Source organism: Equus quagga, chromosome 15, assembly GCF_021613505.1.
Source record: "Equus quagga isolate Etosha38 chromosome 15, UCLA_HA_Equagga_1.0, whole genome shotgun sequence".
In the NCBI taxonomy this organism is placed as follows: Eukaryota; Metazoa; Chordata; class Mammalia; order Perissodactyla; family Equidae; genus Equus; species Equus quagga.
Window position 1 is genome coordinate 73,093,099 of NC_060281.1, and position 20,868 is coordinate 73,113,966.

General features: G+C 42.8%; 1 protein-coding gene across 1 annotated transcript; it reads left to right on the forward strand.

Moving 5' to 3' along the window:
• Positions 1 to 7,647: 7,647 nt before the first annotated feature.
• Positions 7,648 to 20,611, forward strand: LOC124227134 (disintegrin and metalloproteinase domain-containing protein 1a-like). The gene is made up of 2 exons (XM_046641021.1): positions 7,648 to 10,047; positions 20,585 to 20,611. The coding sequence occupies exons 1-2, from the start codon at positions 7,648 to 7,650 to the stop codon at positions 20,609 to 20,611; spliced, it is 2,427 nt and encodes an 808-aa protein (XP_046496977.1).
• Positions 20,612 to 20,868: the final 257 nt, after the last annotated feature.

A 20,868-nucleotide genomic window follows, 5' to 3' on the forward strand; every position in this document is an offset into this window, starting at 1 on the left:
GAATATGTGCGATGGAACAAAATGAAGCAGTGCCCGGGGAACAGGAGTGATGTGAGGGTGGAGTGCTATTTTAAGCCGTGGTCAGAGAAGTTCTGTCTGATAAGGCGGCATCTGAGGGACATGGAGAAAGTGAGGAAGAAGCACTGCAGGTATCAGGGGAAGGGCAAGCCAAGCAGAGGGACCTCTAAGTGAAAAGGTCCTGAGACAGGAGCTCGCTTGGCATGTTTGAAGCACAGCAAGGAGGTCAGCACGTCTGGACAGAGGGAGCATCGCGGAGAGCAGTGGTCGAGGGCTGTGGCTGGAGACAGGTCACGTGAAGACTTGGTAAGGAACGATGTTTTTGTGTCAGTGGAGATGGGAAGCATGGAAGGGTTTTAGCAAAGGAGGGGCCGGAACTGAGAAGCACTGAAGGATCACTCCATCTGCCATGTCAACAAGGAACAGGCAGGTGCAGGGCACTGGGCAACCGCAGAAGCAGAGGACCCTTAGAGACTCTTGTGATTTGCCAAGTGGGTGATGTTGGCAGCTTTCAGGAAGGTGGCTGAAGTGGCGGTGGTGAGAGGAGGCTGGAGTCTGGGTATAATGTGAGGTAGAGCTGAAAGGATCTGCTGATGGAGCAGACGTAGAGTATGAGAGAAAGAGAGAGAGAGACAGAGTGAGACAGAGACAGAGAGAGACAGAGAGAAAGCGCGCGCAGGCCTCAGACACCTTTAGTTAGAGACGCCCATTAAACACCCAAGTGGGCATGTCAGCTAGGCAGCAAGATGACTGAGTCTGGAACTCAGGAGAGAAATCAGCAGAGATGTACATCTGACAGTTGTCCGTGTACAGATGATATTCCAAGCCACGGGACTGGGTGACACTGCCCTCAGGAGCACTCCGAGTAGAGCTAGAGAAAGGAAGAGATCCCAGGACTGGGTGAGGACTTACTTCCAGGGCGTCCCATGTGTAGCTGTGGATAAGATGAGGAGGATTCAGAAAAGAAGTGGGAGAAAGACTGGCCGGTGTGGTAGGGGTACCACCAAGAGAGAATGTTGTCCTGAAAACCAAGAGAAGACAGTGTTTCTAGGAGAGATTTACACTCCAAATCCAGTCCGTCCGCAGATTCCCTTGGCTCTACCTTCCACATATATCCAGAATGTGACCTCTTATCACCACCCCCAACTCTCCAATGCACTCCAAGTCACCATCAGCTCCCTCCTAGACAACCGCAGAAGTCTTTAACTGGGCTCCCTGCTTCCACCCTGGCTTCTCCAGCAGCCTATTTTCCACCCAGCAGGCAGAGTGATCCTTCCAAAAGGCAAATGGGAACGCACCGATTATCTTTGAAATGTTGCTGATGGGTCCACAGGTGAGCACTGAGCGTCAATCGTTTGATTTGACAATGGAGAGTCATTCACTGTTATCCCGGAGTAGAGCAGTTGGGACAGATGGGTGGGGAGGAGAGCTCATTTTAGGGGAGTCAAAATGTAAAGGATGGGTCAAAAAACATTTGTGAAGGTGTTCAACCTCATCAGCATTCCGAGAAACGCAGACTGTACAGCCACCAAGAGACATCATACCCACCCACAAGATTGGCTATATAAGACTGAAAATTCCACGTGCTCCTGTGGAACAGTGGAAACGCTCATCAACTTTTTAGAAATGTAAACCGGCACGCCACTTGGAAATAGTACTTTTATTTTCTGGCTAAATTGAAGTCTCAAGTACCCTATAACTTAGCTATTGCACTCTTAGGCAAATACCTGAGAAACTTCTGCTTATTTGCATCATGTTCCTGGACAATAATGGTCACAGGAACTCTCTTCATAGTATTCCAAAAGAAAAGCACCCTGTGTTCACAGATCATACGACGGATGTTAAATTGTGACAGGTCCACGCAGAGAAACACAAGTGTAGTGCAACGAAAAGGAATGAGCTATAGTGACCCAAAAACTTGAATGCAATGTGGAACAAAAGAGGCTATACACAAACAGTGCATTCACATGGATTCTCGTGAAGTTAAGAGGTAAAACGGGAAGCACCTCCAAAATGTCAAAATAAGATCCACCCCCCCCCCCCCCCCCCCCCCCCCCCCCCCCGAAATCCTCTCCACCACAAAAGTGGTTACAGCACTGGCAAGAATAGGCAAAATCAACTTCTGTAGAGGTACGGAAATTAACCAAAGTGACAGTGTCACCGCGGCATTCCCTAAGCAGCTCGAAGGAAGTTTAAAAAGGTGCTTAACACTCCCTCAAGGTTGATTTTCAGAGCCCTGTCGGGAAGAGACGCCAGCGTCAACCGGCCTGAACCAGATCGAGCCCCACTGCAAGGGCAGCGCCTGTGCAGGTGACCTGGAGTTGACCCGAAAATGCCCTCTGCCTTATTTTAATACTAGAATCCGTGCCCGAGGAGGAGCCTAGGCCTTATTAGCATAACATGCGACGCACGTGAGAGCATGTTTTCAGACTGCGCCTGCGCCTGCGCCAGCTAATACCGGTCTCTGCGTCTCTACTGTGACGAGAGAACTTCCCTTTTAAATATTCATTCCCCGTCCGAAATAAAAGGACACCTGCTTCCCTTTGTTCCGGGAGAGCCCTGACTTTGGAAATGATTCGGCATGGTCTCCTATTTGTTGCAAATACATTCCACTTTGTGTGACAACTATTTCTGGTGGAGAGTCTGATTTTTAACTCACTGGAAGCGAACCCACTTTGGTTCGGTAACAACAGCCATCTGAAGTTTGTTCATTCAAAAACAAAAACAAAAACAATAAAACGGCTGAATCTTGGTAAGGGCAGCGAGCTACGTGAAGCTTTAATTGCCCTGTTCCCACACCCCTCTCCTCAGGTCCCCACTAGCCTTAAAAGACCGCATCATCTCAACTACAGTAGTTTGTGAAAACACGCAGCCTAGCACCCAGTGGAGCGGGCAGAACAGTCCGGAGCTCCCTCAGAAGCCCTATCCCCTTAGAATTGTCACTAATTTACACATCTGCCAGTTCCCTGGCAAATCCCACTCGTCGGACTTGTCCTGCTATAAAAACGCTTAGAAGAAAACATAAGGCAAAATTCTCACGGCACTGGATTTGGCAGAGATTTCTCGGATATGACACCAAAGGCAGAGGCGACAAAAGAAAAAAATAGACAAAATGGACTTCATGAAAATGTAAACATGTTGTGCATCAAAAAACACTATTAACAGAGTAAAAAGGCAACCCGCAGAATGGGAGAAAATATTTGTAAATGATATACCTGATCAGGGACTAATATCCAGAATACATAGAGAACTCCTAAAACTCAAGAACAAAAAACCAAACAACCTGGTTCCAAAAAGGGCAAAGGCCTCAAATAGACCTTTCTCCAAAGAAGACACTCAAATGGCCTATAAGCACATGAAAAGACGCTCAACGCCACTAATCGTTAGGGAAGTGCAGATCAAATCTACAACGAGGTACCACCTCACATCCATTGGGACGGCTACCATCAAAACACCAGACAACAACAAGTGTTGGAGAGAATGTGGAGAAAAGTAGAACCCTTGCCCACCGTTGGTGGGAAGGTACAATGGTACAGCCGCCGTGGAATACAGCATGGCGGTTCCTCGAGAAATCAAAAATAGAATTACCATTTGGTCCAGCAATCCCACTTCTGGGTATAGACCCCAAAGAACTGAAAGAGCGTCTTGAAGAGATATTTGTACATCCGCGTTCACAGCAGCAATGTTCACAATAGCTAAAACACGGAAGCAACCTAAGTGTCCATCCACAGACAAATGGATAAGCAAAATGCGGTTGGATACCCACAGTGGAATACCACTCTGCCTTGAAGAGGGAGGAACTTCTGCAATATGCTACGACATGGATGAGCCTTGAAGCCATTATGCCACGTGAAATGAGCCAGCCACAAAACGACAAATACCGTATGGTCCCCCTTGTACAAGGTACTCAGGGTGGTCAAAAGCACAGACACAGAAAACAGAATGGTGGTTGCTGGGGGCCGAGGGGAAGGAGGCAATGGGGAGTTATAGTTCAACGAGTATAGAGTTTCAGTTTTACCAGATGAAGAGAGTTCTGGAGATCGATAGTGGTGATGGTAGCACAACATTATGAATGTATTTAATACCACTGATTGGTACACTTAAAAATGGTTAAGATGGGGGGCCAGCCCCCTGGCCGAGTGGTTAAGTTCGCGCGCTCCGCTCTAGGTGGCCCAGTTGTTTCGTCGGTTCGAATCCTGGGCGCGGACACGGCACCGCTCATCGAGCCATGCTCAGGCGGCTCCCACATGCCACAGCTGGAAGCACCCACAACTAAGAATATACAACTATGTACAGGGGGGCTTTGGGGAGAAAAAGGAAAAAATAAAATCTTTTAAAGAAATGGTTAAGATGGTAAATTTTATGTTATGTGTGTTTCAACACAATAAGAAAAGAATCAGCAGGAAAAAATGAAATACTTCTCCACCCTAAGAGACACATGAAGGTGAAAAGACAGCCCACAGAATGAGAGCAAATGTTTGCAAATCATATATCTGAGAGGGACTAGTACCCAGAAAATATAAGGAACTCTTACAACTCAACCAGAAAAAGACACCCAGTTTTAAGAGGGCAAAGGATGTGAACAGACGTTTCTCCAAAGAAGATATAAATGACCAAGACGAATACGAAAACATGTACTACGTCATCAACTATTAGGGAAGTGCAAATCAAAACTACAATGAGACACCACTTCGCACCCACTAGGGTGGCTATAATCAAAAAGACAGACAACAACAAACGTCAGTGATGTGGAGAAACTGGAATCCTCATCTATTGCTGGCAGGCATGTAAAACTGTGTAGCTGCTCTGGAAGACAGCTGGGCAGTTCCTCAGGAGGCTAAACACACAGTTATCATATGGCCAAGCAATTCCACTCCTAAGGATCTACCCAAGAGAAATGAAAACATATGTCCACACTCAACTGTCCATAGCAGTATTTTTGATAATAGCCCCAAAGTGGAAACAATCAACCTGTTCCTCCCCTGAGCAATCAAAAATTAAAATGTCGTATATCCTTACAAAAAGAATATCATTGAGCCAAAAGGAAATGAAGTACTGATACATGCTACGACATGGCTAACCCTTAAAAACATCATGGTAGGTGAAATAAGCCAGTCACAGAGGACAACGACATGTAGGATTTCATTGCTATGAAATGTCCAGAACAGACACAATCTTTGAGATAGAAAGTAGAGTCGCGGTGGCCAGGCCCTGCGGGGAGGGGAGAATGGGGAGTGACTGCTAATGGATCCAGGAGTTTTGTTTTGGGGTGAGGAAAACGTTCTGAAACTGACTGTGGGGATGGTTGCATAACTTTCTGAACATACTACGAACCACTGAACTGTACACTTTAAAGGGTGAATATTATGGTATGTGAATTCTATCTCAATAAAGGTGTTATTAAAAGACAAGTGGTATGAAATTACGTGATTCTGGGATGTACATTTAGGAAACAAAACAATAAAGAAAAGTGAGAATGTAGTTACCAGAGAAGACAGGATCAGGATGATCTCTGAAGCACAAGGATTTCTGACCGGCAGTGGCACATGGGTGACTTCGATGGAGCTAAAACTGTTGATTACTTCATCAGGGTTGTACTTACGCAGCTGTTTCTCTCTCCCTCTCTCTTGCTCTCAGTGAAATATACATAACACAAAATTAACCATCTTAGCCATTTTCAAGTGTGCAGTTCAGTGGCATTCAGTACATTCACACTGGTGTGCAATCATCATCACCATCCATTTCCAGAACCTTTTCGTCACCCCAAACCGAAACTCTGTACCCACAAAACAACAAGCTCCCATTGTTCTTTTTCCCAGGCCCTGGTGACCTCTATTCCACTTTCTGTCTCTATGAACTTGACTATTTGAGGAACCTCATCTAAATGAAATCATAAAATATTTGTCCTTCTGTGTCTGGCTTAGCTGCTCTCTTTTTAATAATTTACTGAAAAATACATCCAGGTTTTATGCACATTTTGTGATTGTACTATGATTCAAAATAAAAAATATCAGAAAAGAATCAAGTAGCGATGCAAATTAAAACAGAATATATATACACTCTTTCAAAGAGTTTCATTATGAAACGGAGAGGAGAAATTGGACGGTGACTGGACAGTGATGCGGGCTGAGTGGGATGGTTTTACAATGGTGAGACATTACAGCATATAACAAGATCCGATCCAATGGACAGACAGATGTTTAAGAAGTAAGAGAGAGAAGAGACAATTGGAAAAGCGAAGTCCATGAGAAATTGAAAGGGAAGGAGACGCCACGCACAAGTAGAAGGACTGGCCTTGACTTGGAGGAGCGTGGACAATTTATCCGCTATAGCAGGAGGAAAATTTAGATACAGGTGAACTCATTTGGTGTCTGCATGTGGTAGGACTCTTTTGGTGGCTTCTATCTTTCTCAGTGAAATGAGGCAAGAAGAAATTAGGAGAGTGAACTGACCAGCGAAATGTAGGAAGAGGTACATTTTGAGATCATGAACGTGCCACTAGTCAGCACAAGTTTTGCGGGTTTTCCTGAAGACACCTTCAGCCGTTCAGGGTGGGCATGAAGCAACCACAAACAAATAGCAGGCAACAGATGAGACATCAGAGCTCCCAGACCTGGGAGTCACTTATTCATTCAATAAATAATGCTTGTTCATCTACTCTTGGACAAGCATTCTTCTCGACCTGGGAGTATAAGGACGAACAAACAGAAGTGGTCACTGAACACACGGAGGTCATAGTCTAACACTTTCAGGATACCTAGTTTTCAACAGGCATGATGTTAGGATACCAGTATGACAGGCCCATCCCAAGGAAAGTGTGGGCCTGGAGATACCAACCAATGTGCCCATGATAATCACGCATAAGAGGAGGCTGCTCTGTTGGCATCTCCCATACACGCTTCCGGACAGCGCTGTAAACAGAACGCGAGAAACTGAATTTCGATGATGTTAAAAAGTAGGAGTATTGTCCCTTTCCCCGTGGGTCATCAGCCCACTCGGGTCTCTCCTGGGGCAAGGCGCAGCCACCCCACTTGCCTCATCTAACGGACTGGCCTGCGAGATGTGCATATCACTACAATCCCTCGCTGAGGGGTAAGACACCCTGAGTTGTGACGTCCATGTGTTACAGAGCAAGAGTTTTAGAAGAGGGGAGATGGGCAATGGAGTGTGCCCACCAAAGACCTCCAAGCCCCCTGGTCTGGAACATTTGGAGTTAGACGAGCAACGGACGACAGGAGGGGTGGGGGCGGGGTGTTCCGTGTGGCGCGGTTGAGGAAGGCATGCAGGTTTTGTTTCCTCTCTCAAGGTACAGTCTTGCATTTTAGAGTCTGTAGTCCTTCGTCACGATTACATCACTCCATGATGTCAAAAGGACGTTAGCCAAGCACCGCTGAAGTTGATGCTGTGGCAGGAAGTCACAGAGAAAGCCACTATCTGAAGGGTGACAGAGAGATCAGAAAGACTAGAAAGGACGCAGCCAGGGGCTGTAACCCTCAGAGGTAAGCAGCAGCCACCCTTTACGCAGCCAGCATAGATCCGGAGCTAATATGTGTGACTGAGGGTCTGCGTGTCGGGGAGAGGCGCTGCTGAGGGACACAGGCCCTGCATCATCAACCAATCACTAGGGCCATGTCAGTGGCAGCCTCTGTGAGAGACTCTGCCTCCTTCTTGTCCTCTCTACAGAAAAACCAAGCGGTTATGTATGAAGCTAGCAGAGTGCTTCAGACTTGGGCTCCCCAGATGAAGGGTTTCAGGCTGGCGCTAGTGCCAGGACCTTCACGGGTCAGGCTGGGGATCATGCTGGTGTTGGCGCTGATTTTCCTACCAAGATTGTACTGTGACCAGGGAGCAGTATATTACTCTTCCTACGAAACAGTCATCCCCAAGAGTCTGACAGTCAACGGAAGGGAAGACCCAGTGGAAAAGGCATCCTATATGCTGCTGATGCAGGGCCAGAAGCAGCTGCTTCACCTGAAAGTGAAGAGAGACTATTTTGTGGATAACTTTCCAGTCTTCAGCTACCACAATGGCATCCTGGGACAAGAGATGCCCGTCCTCGCGCATGACTGTCACTATGAAGGCTACATAGAAGGCGTCCCAGGTTCTTTTGTTTCTGTCAACACCTGTTCAGGCCTCAGGGGCGTCCTGATTAAGGAGGGAAAATCCTACGGCATTGAGCCCGTGGGCGCTTCAAAAAAGTTTGAACATGTGTTGTACACCATGGCGCGTGAAGCTCGAATCTCCTGTAGCGTCACTTCCAAAGACAGCCAAGTGGTGTCCACCAGCCAGCAACAAGGGAGCAGGAAGCCTCGCAGTGCACAGGCGCTGTCCTACTTGTGGTCACACACCAAGTACGTGGAGATGTTTGTCGTGGTCAGCAACCAGCGGTTCCAAATGTGGGGCAGTAACATCAATGAGACAGTCCAGAGAGTAATGGACGTCATTGCCCTGGCTAACGCCTTCACTAGGGGAATAAACACAGAGGTGGTGCTGGCTGGAATGGAGATTTGGACCGAGGGGGACCTCATAGAGGTCCCAGCGGACTTGCAAGTTACCCTCAGGAATTTCAATAGCTGGAGACAAGACAAGCTCTTCCATCGTGTGAAGCATGATGTTGCCCACATGATTCTTGGACATCGCCCTCAAGAGGACACGGGACAGGCATTTCTCAATGGTGCCTGTTCCACTGGCTTTGCAGCAGCTGTTGAATCCTTCCATCATGAAGATGTCCTCCTGTTTGCAGCGCTCATGGTCCATGAGCTTGGGCACAACCTAGGTATTCAGCACGACCACTCGGCCTGCATTTGTAAAGATACACACTTTTGCCTCATGCATGAAAACATCACTAAAGAAAGTGGCTTCAGCAACTGCAGCTCTGACGACTTCTACCAGTTCCTCCTTGACCACAAAGGGGCCTGCCTATTCAACAAGCCTCAGCACAAAGGCCGCGTGCGTAGGGATGCTGAGTGTGGTAATGGTGTGGTGGAGGAGGATGAGCAGTGTGACTGTGGTTCTGCCTGTGACAATCACCCCTGCTGTAATCCAGGATGTAAGCTGAAGGATAATGCCCAGTGTAGTCCTGGACCCTGCTGTAATAGTTCGTGTCTATTTGCAGAAAGCGGATCCACATGCCGCATTGCCTTTGACGATTGTGACCTCCCAGAGTATTGTGATGGTAACTCTGCAGAATGCCCCACAGACAGCTACAAACAAGATGGTACAAAATGTTACGGTAGTCACTATTGTGTTCAGGGTCAGTGCCGGACACCTGATGAACAATGTGCTCGTGTTTTTGGTCATCCTTCAAAGTCTGCCCCCTCAGACTGTTACAATTTATTCAATCGCAAAGGGACCCGGTTTGGAAATTGTGGCCCTCCCACTTTAAATAACCCAGAATATGTTAAGTGTGCAGATGATAATTTATACTGTGGGAAAATTATTTGTACAAATATTAGACAGTTACCACCAATCAAACCTCTACATACACTGATACAGGTCCCTTTTGAAGATGACTTTTGCTGGAGCATGGATGCAACTAATGGTACTGCTGATATCCCTGATGATGGAGATGTGTTCGCTGGCACTTTGTGTAGTTCAGGAAAAGTGTGCATGGGTCACTCCTGTTCTCCTGACACTGTGCTCAACTATGACTGCAATCCAGAGGAAATGTGTGCTGGGAAAGGAATTTGCAACAATTTAAAGCACTGCCATTGTGATTTTGGCTATGCCCCTCCTAACTGCACAACTCCAGGAAATGGGGGTAGTTTGGACAGTGGTCCTCCTGGTTTGCCAAGTGCAGAAGAGCCTCAAAGTCAAAGTACTACCAGCCCTCCCAAAGGGGCAGGATTATTGTTAGACATGATGGTTTTAATATTCCTTATACTTTTACTCATATTATTATTGATGTTGATTATTTGTGGCATCTACTGTTGCTTAGGTGCAAAAGAAGAAGAAAAGCCTGCAGAAGAGGCTGCAGAAAAACCCCCAGAAGAGGCTGCAGAAAAACCCCCAGAAGCGGAGCCCAAAGAGGCTGGCTCAGAAGCTCCCTCAAAGGAGGAAGAGGAAGAAGAGGAGGAGGAGGAAGAGGAAGAGGAAGAAGAGGAAGAAGAATCAGAGCCATAAGACAAGTAGTGGAGGAAGAAGCCAAATACATGAAAGACCTCCATCCCTCAGGGAATGAGAGGCTCACTGAAGCAAAGGCGAAGTGGGAAACGACAGCTCCAATGGCTCTGACTAGGATTATACAGTCTGTAAAAATATGCTAATGTGGGAGGAGGGATTCTCCCATTTTTATTATTCATTTTAGTAATTAAAGTTTCATTTATTTAACATGTTAAATATTTTACTACTTTTTACTTTTTCACATTTAATTTGAACTCTTTACATGCGTCTTCTGACATCAATGTCCTTGTCTTGGGCCAATCTTTCCTGTCACCAGAAACTTTTTCAGGACATGACATCATTCATCTGGCTTGTTTTACATACACTACAATATATACCTGCATTTATTACTATCACTTGGATTTTCATTTCAAGTAACAACTATCTATTATGTGAGGACAGTTGTTGATGTGATTGTTCTAATCTCCCCTATAAATGTGCATTCATAAAATGAGGAGTTTTTAAATACAAAAATAAATAGAACCCTATTCAGATTAGACACCTCTTCAGATTCCATGTGGTGTAGTTATTGAGTCAATTTTCTTCTGGGACTCTGTCTGAGGGACTATATCTAATAAGGCAGAAGTCCCTGATCGTCCCAGGATCAAGAAGTCAGTGCTGAAGTTATCCACCTTTTCAAATCTGGCAGATGTTTAACATGATGTATGTATATTAAATTTGTTACTTCCCAGTATTTCCAGGTCCTTCCTATAGCCATACTCCCTTTTTACCCAAGATTTCTTCCTCGAGAGCAGCTTTCATAGCCTTTCCTTTTTACTAATCTTCCTGGGATGAACTTCAGACCTTCAGATGTCTCATGTCTGATGAACATCACCTAGAGTTAGGAAACTGTATTTATACTAATTTTATAACAGTACAGAGCCCCCTACCACAGTGCTGAGCACATGTATGAAACTAAAATTTTGTCTTTTCTATTTTTCTTTTTAACTTATTGAATGAAATTAATAACTTGACTGACATCAGAAGGAACCCCTCCAATTACAGGTAACAGGGCTTTGGAGGTGGTAGATACTTCTCTGTGAAGAGAGCACAAAACAAATATAACAATTAACATTATTCATTCTGTGCCACAAACTGTATTAAACACATTACATTCACTGTCTTAATTTAATCCTTCCAACCACTCTATGGAACTTTCATCTTGTTCACGAAGAATCACACCAAAGAGAATTTGCTCTAGAGCTCGTAAATGATGGAAGCTGCATGTCTTCCCCAGGTATGACTCAATCTACATTCTCAACTACCTCATGAGGCTTTTCCTTCAGAAAAAGTGACGGGGAAGGCCCTGTCCTTAACTGACCTCAATTATGAATCCCCAAATTATGTAGTCATTCTTGATGAAAATGTCTTTTCTCCTGTTACATCCTGACATCATGGAGAGGCATGTTGCCAACCGATTCAGTGCCGTGAGCCTCTTACATTGTAGACGCTTAATAAATGTTTACCAAGTATATGATTTAAGCAGAGCTAGCCTTAAAATATAGGGCCAGATTCATTCCCTGGGCAGGATGCCTCTTGCTACTCCCTAGCACAACAAAATCTTGCTCAAATGCAATATTGCTAAATATTTATAAACAGCCAAGTAAGTCATAAAAAGTTTATAAAACCCCAAACTCCAACAAAAGAAGGTTGAACTCAATTAAAAGAGACTATGGTAGGAAGGGGCCAGTTTTAATGTGAGCGGGAACGAGCAGGTAGATGTAACTCAGGGTGTGAAATCTCCACGTCCAAGAGTCAGCGTTTCCTGTAAAGCATGGGTGATGATAGTTCATTCTGCACTATGTGTGAATGTCTTTAGGAAGTATACCTTTTCACCTGATTCCTCTCCCCATTATATTTGGGGCATTTCTGAGGAATGCTTACATGTTCTAATAACCTGTATTGGTAGATACTTGTGACCCAGCCAGCTGCTCCCCCGAAATTCTTTAAAAAATTTTTTTTTAAATTGCGGTAACATTGGTTTACAACATTATATAACTTTCAGGTGTACCTGGTCATATATTTTGAATTCTGTGTAGATTACACTGTGTTCACCACCCAAAGACTAATTACAATCCATCATCACACACGTGTGCCTAATCACCTCTTCTGCCCACCTCCCTACCCACTTCCCCTCTGGTAACCATCAGTCCAATCTCTGTTGCTATCTGTTTGTTTGTCGTTGTTTTTATCTTCTACTTATGAGACCATACGGTATTTGACTTTCTCCCTCTGACTTATTTCACTTGGCATAATACCCTCAAGGTCCATCCATGTTGTCACAAATGGCCAGATTTCATCATTTCTTACGGCTGGGTAGTATTCCATTGTGTTTATGTACCACATCTTTATCCATTCGTCCCTTGATGGGCACCTAGGTTGCTTCCAAGTCTTGGCTATTGTGAATAATGGTATGATGAACGGAGGGGTGCATGTATCTTTTATGCATTCGTGTCTTCATGTTCTTTGGGTAAATATCCAGCAGTGGAAGAGCTGGACCTTATGGTAGATCTATTCTTAATCTTCTGAGGAATCTCCATTCTGTTTTCCATAGGGGCTGCACCAGTTTGCACTCCAATCAGCAGTGTATGAGGGTTCCCTTCTCTCCACATCCTCTCCAACACTTATGGTTTCCTGTCTTGTTAATCATAGCCATTCTGACGGGAGTGAGGTGATATTTCATTGTAGTTTTGATTTGCATTTCCCTCATAGTTAATGATGTTGAACATTTTCTCATGTGCCTGTTGGCTGTCTGTATATCTTCTTTGGAGAAATGTATGTTCAGATCTTTTGCTCATTTTTTAATTGGGTTGTTACTTTTTTGTTGTTGAGATGTATGAGTTCTTTGTATATTTTGGATATTAACCCCTTATCAGATACATGGTTTAGAAATACCTTCTCCCAATTGTTGTTTTTTCGTTTTGCTGGTGGTTTCCTTTGCTGTGCAGAAGCTTTTTAGTTTGAAAGAGTCCCATTTGTTTATTTTCTCTATTGTTTCCTTTGCTCGATCAGACATGGTACTTGAAAATATGCTGTTAAGACTGATGTAGAAGAGAATACGGCCTATGTTTTCTTCTAGAAGTTTCATGGTTTCAGATCTTATATTCAAGTCTTTAATCCATTTTGAATTGATTTTTGTGTATGGTGTAAGATAATGGTCTACTTTAATTCTTTTGCATGTGGCTGTCCAGTTTTCCCAACACCATTTATTGAAGAGACTTTCCTTTCTCCATTGTATGTTCTTGGCTCACTTGTTGAATATTAGCTGTCCATAGATGTTTGGGTTTATTTCTGGGCTCTCTATTCTGTTCCACTGATCTGTGTCTCTGTTTTTGTCCAGTACCATGCTGTTTTGGTTACTGTAGCTCTGTAGCCTATTTTGAAATTAGGGAGTGTGATACCTCCAGCTTTGTTCTATTTTCTCAGGATTCCTTTGGCTATTCCGGGTCTTTGTTGTTCCATATCAATTTTAGGAATCTTTGTTCCATTTCCATGAAAACTGTTGTTGGAACTTTGATAAGGATTGCATTGAATCTGTAGATTGCTTTAGGAAGTATTTTAAGTATGTTAATTCTTCCAATCCAAGAGCATGGAATATCTTTCCATTTCTTTGTGTCTTCTTCAACTTCTTTCAACAATGTTTTATAGTTTTTAGTGTACAGATCTTTCACTTCTTTGATTAAGTTTACTCCTAGGTATTTTATTCTTTTTGTTGCAACTGTAAATGGGATTGTATTTTTAATTTCTCTTTCTGCTACTTTGCTGTTAGTGTATGGAAACACAACTTATTTTTCTATGTTGAGTTTGTATCCTGCAACTTTACTGTATTCTTTTATTATTTCTAAAAGTTTTTTAGTGGATTCTTTAGGGTTTTCCATATATAAAATCATGTCATCTGCAAATAGTCACAGTTTCACTCCTTCCTTACCAATCTGGATCCTTTTTGGTTTTCTTTCTTTTTTTTTTTGAGGAAGATTAGCCCTGAGCTAACTACTGCCAATCCACCCCTTTTTGCTGAGGAAGACTGGCCCTGAGCTAACATCTATGCCCATTTTCCTCTACTTGATATGTGGGATGCCTACCACAGCATGGCTTTTTGCAAAGCGGTGCCATGTTTGCACCGGGATCCGAACCGGTGAACCCCAGGCTGCTGAGAAGCGGAACGTGCGAACTTCACCGCTGCGCTACCAGGCCGGCCCCTTTATTTCTTTTTCTTGCCTAATTGCCCTGGCTAAGACTTCCAATATTATCTCATATAAGAGTGGTGAAAGTGGGCATCCTTGTCTGGTTCCTTTTCTTAGAGGGATAGCTTTCAATTTTCCTGAATTGAGAATGATATTAGCTGTGGGTTTGTCATGCATGGGCTTTATTATGTTGAGGTACCTTCATTTTATACCCATTTTTTATCACGAAGGGATGCTATATCTTGTCAAATGATTTCTCTGCACTTATTGAGATGATTGTGTAGTTTCTATTCTTCATTTTGTTAATGTGGTGTATCACGCTGATAGATTTGCAGATGTTGAACCATCCCTGCATCCTTGGAATAAATCTCACTTGATCGTGGTGTACAATCTTTTTAATGTATTATTGTATTTGATTTGCTAGTATTTTGTTGAGGATTTTTGCATCAATTGTTATCAGTGATTTTGGCCTGTAATTTTCTTTTTTGTGTTGTCCTTGTCTGGTTTTGGTATCAGGGTAATGTTGGCTTCGTAGAATGAGTTAGGAAGCTTCCCTTCCTCTTCAGTTTTTTGGAGGAGTTTGAGAAGGATAGGTATTAAGTCTTTGAATGTTTGGTAAAATTCACCAAGGAAGCTGTCTGGTCCTGGACTTTTATTTTTTGGGAGGTTTTTGATTACTGTTTTGATCTCCTTACTGGTGATTAGTCTATTCAAATTCTCTATTTCTTCTTGGGTCAGTTTTGAAAGGTTGTATGATTCTAAGAACTTACCCATTTCTTCTAGATTATCCAATTTGTTGCCATATAGCTTTTTGTAGTATTCCTTTATAATCTTTTGTATTTCTGAGGTGTCCGTTGTAATTTCTCCCCTTTCATTGCGGGATTTTATTTATGTGAGCCTCAGTCTCTCTTTCATTCTTGGGAAGTCTAGCTAAAGGCTCGCCAATTTTGTTTATCTTTTCAAAGAAAGAGCTCTTGGTTTCATTGATTTTTTCTATATTTTTTAAAGTTTCTATTTCATTTACTTCTGCTCTGATTTTTATTATTTCCTTCCTTCTACTGATTTTGGCCTTTGTTTGTTCTTCTTTTTCCACTGTTTTATGTGCACTGGTAGATTGCTTATTTGAGCTTTTTCTTTTTTGTTGAGCTAGGCCTGTATTGCTATAAACTTCCCTCTTAGAACCACTTTGCTGTATCCCATGGATTTTGTCATGTTTTATTTTCATTTTCATTTGTCTCCAGGTATTTTTTTGTTTCTCCATTGACCCAATCATTGTTCAGTAGCATTTTGTTTAATCTGCACATATTTGTGGCTTTTCTGATTTTCTTCCTGTAGTTACCTTCTAGTTTCATACCTTTGTGGTCAGAAAAGACGCTTGGTATTATTTCAGTCTTCTTACATTTATTGAGACTTATTTTGTGGCCTAATATGTGATCAACGTTGGAGAATGTTCCAAGTGCATTTGAAAAGAATGTGTATTCTGTGGATTTTGGATGGAATGCTCTCTATATATCCACTAAGTCCATCTGGTCTAATGTGTTGTTTAAGGCCAATGTTTCCTTATTGATATTGTTTGGATGATCTATCCATTTGTGTAAGTGGAGTGTTAAAGTCCCCTACTATTATTGTGTTACTATTTCTCCTTTTATGTCTGTTAATAATTGCTTTATATATTTAGGTGCTCCTATGTGGGGTGCACAGATATTTACAAGTGTTATATCCTCTTGTTGGATTGTTCCCTTTATCATTATATAGTGCCCTTCTTTGTCTCTTGTTACAGTTTTTGTTTTAAAGTCTACTTTTTCTGATATAAGTATTGCTACCCCAGATTTCTTTCCTTTGCCATTTGCATGAAGTATCTTTTTTCATCCTTTCACTTGCAGTTTGCGAGTGTCTTTAGGTCTGAAGTCTGTCTCTTGTATGCAGCATACATATGGGTCTTTTTTTTTTATCCAGTTGGCCACCCTATGCCTTTTGACTGGAGCATTTAGTCCATTGACTTTTAAAGTAGCTATTGATAAATATGTATTTATTGCCATTTTGTTACTTTTATTCTTGGTGTTTTCATAGCTCTTCTCTCTTCCTTTCTTCTTCTCTTGCTCTCTTCTCTTGAGGTTTGATGGCTTTCTCTAGTATTATGTTTGGGTTCCTTTCCCTTAATTATTTGTGTATTTATTATAGGTTTCTGGTTTGTTATTACCATGAGGTTCATATATAATAATCTATGTATATAGCAATCTATATTGAGTTGATGGTCTCTTTAATTTGACCTCTTTCTAAAAGCTCTTTTACTTCCCTCCTCCCACATTTTGTTTTTGATATCATATCTAACCTCTTATTTAGTGTGTGTGTATCCATTACCTTCTTACCATTGAAGTAGGTAATCTTAGTACTTTTGTCTTTTAATCTTCATATTATCTGCATAGGTGGTTTATCTGCTACCTCTACTGTATTTCTGCCTTTACCGGTGATTTTATTGCCTTTTTTTCCCCGTAGTTTTCTTATTCCTATTTGTGGTCTTCTCTTTTCCACTTAAATAAGTCCCTTTAGCATTTCTTGTAAAACTGGTTTCTTGGTGATAAACTCCTTCAATTTTTGCTTCTCTGGGAAACTCTTTATCTCTCCTTCCATTCTGAATGATAACCTTGCTGGGTAGAGTATTCCTGGCTGTAGGTTTTTTCCTTTCAGCACTTTAAACATATCATGACACTCCCTTCTAGCCTGTAAGGTTTCTGCTGAAAAGTCAGGTGATAGCCTTATGGGGTTGTCTTTGTATGTCACTTGTTGACTTTCTCTTGTGGCTTGTAGGATTCTCTCTTTATCTTTAATAGTTGACATTTTAATAATAATACGTCTTGGTGTGTGCCTCTTTGGGTTTAATCTTGTTTGGTGCTCTCTGTGCTTCCTGTACCTGGATGTCTGTTCCCTTCCTTAGGTTGGGAAAGTTTTCAGCTATTATTTCTTCATAGATTCTCTGCCCCTGTCTCTCTCTTCTCCTTCTGGGACACCCATAATATGAATGTTAGTGTGCTTGATGTTGTCCCAGAGTTCCCTTAGACTGTTCTCATTCTTTTTAATATTTTTTTCTTTTATCCATTCAGCTTGGGTGACTTCCTCTAGTCTTTCATCCAGCTCGCTGATCCATTTTTCTGTATCATCTACTCTGCCATTGAGTCCCTCTAGTGAATTTTTCATTTCCAGTATTGTACTCTTCATTTCTCATTGGTTCTTATATATATTTTCCAATTCTTTGTTGACGTTCTCACTGAGTTCCTCCATTCTTCTCCTAAGATCAGTGAGCATCTGTATGACTTTTTGTTTGAACTCTTTGTCAGGTAGACTGTTTATTTTTGTTTCATTTAGTTCTTTTTCTGGGATTTTGTCCTGTTCCTTTGCTTGGAATGTATTCCTTTGTCTCCTCATTTTGCCTCTTTCTCTGTGCTTATGTCTATGTATTACGTAGGTCAGCTACATCTCCTGATCTTGGAGAAGTGGCCTTATGTAAGAGATGCTTGATGAGGCCCAGCAGCATGCTTCCCTCTCGTCACCAGTTCCAAATATTCCAGGAGTGACCTCTGTGTGGGCTACATGTGTCCTTCTGTTGTGACAGGGTTTATCTTGCCATAGGTGCCCTGGGAGGCTAGGTTGTCCACCTGGCCAGTTAGTTGTAATGCTCAACTGCATGTGGCTGCTACGGATCCTTCAGTCACTTTATTGGGTGTGGGGAGCCCCAGCACAGGTGGCTGCAAGGTCTAATAGCACATTCCTCTTGCAGTTTTTCTGTTAAGTCAGTAGGCCCCCAGCATAGCTGGTTGCTAGGCTTACAATTGCTGTAGGCCTCTGGCCTGCAAGGCTGTTGTCAGCTGTCTCATCTGGGAGATCTCTCAGGCATGGGAGCACTCAATTGTTTCAGGCTTTGGAAGGTGGGGTTGATCCCCTATGTGGCTGTTTGAGAAGCACAGGACTTCTGCCACTGATAAACCCTACACATACCATCAACACAGTCCTGCCCCATGCACACTTCCAAACCCACTGATTCTGACCCAGTTGCCCCACTGCAGAGGCCCCCACAAACTCCACCAACACCCACACACTCCACCCACTCCTCACTCACGCCCTGCCCCACAGACCTACTCGCCTGCCTGCAGGGGATCCAGGCACCCAGTCTATGCAGGCTGACAAGTTGCCTGAGGGCTTCCTGTTGGGTGGGGCCAGTCGCTAGGGTGGGCTGCCTGTCCTGGCTGAGCTGGATTAAATCAGTGCTCTAGTACACAGGGCAGACCCTGGGCTAACAGGTCAGAGAAAGAACTCCAATGGTGTCTGCCAGCATCTGTGTCACTACACCTCTACTAGGTCACAATATTGGCTGCCACCAATGTCTCAATCCCTGGAGAGGTGTCACCTCTCACTGAGATGCACCCAGAGCCTATCAGGTGAGTCTCTTTTTACCAAAGTGTGCACCTTTCTTTCTGCTGACTTTAGCTTGCATTCTGAAATGGGTCAATTTGTGCTTGGGCCCTTTAAGAGCTGGCTTTTTTCTGCTTATGTCCAATAGCTTTTCTAGGGGTATTCTCCGTTGTAGTTAATAGACAGCAAAGCCAGATATTATGAGACTTTCTCAGTTGTGCTGAGTCCAAAGGAGGCTTATAGCAGTAACACTTCCCTGCTCAGCTCCCCTGCTCCTCCAGGGAAGGCTTCATACCTCAGGATTGCTCCTGGCCAGCCGTGAATCTCTGCAGCTTGCAAAGGTGGCTTTTTTCTCTCCAGAGAGGAATTTCTCCCTCTTTAACTTCAGTCAGGACTGCCCTTTGTTGCAGGGGTTCTTTTTATCCAGTTTTCAGTTCTCTCTCAGGGGTAATTGTTCCAAGAATAGCTGTAACTTGGTTGTGTCCGTGGGAGGAGGTGACTTCAGAGTCCGCCTATGCTGCCATCTTGACACCAACTCCCCCCCAAAATTCTTACTGTGATTTATTGCCATCCGTTACCTACTTTCCCTGGGCAGCTATTGTCCTGTCTGTGCTGCCTCAGGCCAGCAGAGACTCTTCCCTTCGTCACTCAAAGCACAGGTTCTACATTTTTATCCAGATTTGGGGGAAAAAAGGAAAATTAAAATGGGTGAAATAAAACACATTTGGATGCTGCAGATTTTAATGCTCCTGGGGTCCAGGGGTCATGCCCTGCTGGGGGCCTCGGATAGACCATCTCTCTCCTTGGACCTGACCTGACATCCTTTCTTGTTTCTGTAGGAGTGCTTCTGAGAATATGCTCATAGCCTGGAATCAGACTCTATTCCATTCTCTGGGGACAAGTGAGAGGAAAAAAACAGTTTTTAAGATAATCTGTTGAAAACCCAGATCACATCATCATAACCTTACATGGATGTAATTATGCCCTAACGAAGACAAAGTATTAAACTAGTTTGACAAAAATTTAGCTTTTTGTATGTCCAAACTATACTTTTTTTAAAGCTTGCTGTTTTTTAATTTTTACTGAGATATAATTGACATTAGTTTCAAGTGTACAACATAATGATTTTTATTTGTATATATTGTGAAATGATCACCACAATAAGTCTAGTTAACAAGCATCACCACACATTGTTACAAATTTTCTTTTCTCAGAAGGACTTTTAGGATCTATTCTTTTAGCTCCTTTCAAATATACAATACAGTATTAATGCAGTATTTATTTACAAATAAGGACTTTTTATTTTATAACTAGAAGTTTGTACCTTTTGATCACCTTCACCCATTTCACCAACCCCCCAGCCCCTGCCTCTGCCAATCACTAATTTGTTCTATCTATGAGTTCCTCTTTTTCTCTTTTTTAAACTCCACATATAAGTGAGATCATATAGTATTTGTCTTTCTCTATGTGACTTATTCCACTTAGCCTAATGCTCTCAAGGTCTATCCACGTTCATAAACGGTAAGATTTCCTTCTTTTTCATGGCTTAATAATATTCTGTTGTGTGTGTATATATATACAGTAGTCCCCCCTTATCCATGGGGCATATGTTTCAAGACGCCTGGTGGAGGCCTGAAACTGTGGATTGTACCAAACCCTATATATACAATGTTTTTTCCTATACATACATACCTATGATAGAGTTTAATTTATAATTAGGCACAGTAAGAGATTAATAACAACCAATGAAGTAGAACAATTATAACAATATACTGTAATAAAAGTTACGTGAATATGGTCTCTCTGTCTTTCAGTCCAAACCTATTCCTGAATCTGCGTAACCATTCCTTACTTGCAGTAAATTGCTTGGTGCCAGGGAATCCCTTGCTGAAGTCTTTGTACAGGCCCAAAGCTTTCTGGTGCAACATGTTGCCCTCAATCAGAACACATTTTCTGTTCATGTCTTCCACTCACAAATTTAATGCCTTTTCCGTATTAACTAAGCACTTATCACACACTGTGGCTGTAACTTTTGCAGTTTGAGGTGCGACAGCAAAATTAGCATGAAATTCTTTTTCCTTCTTCACAATTTTACAGA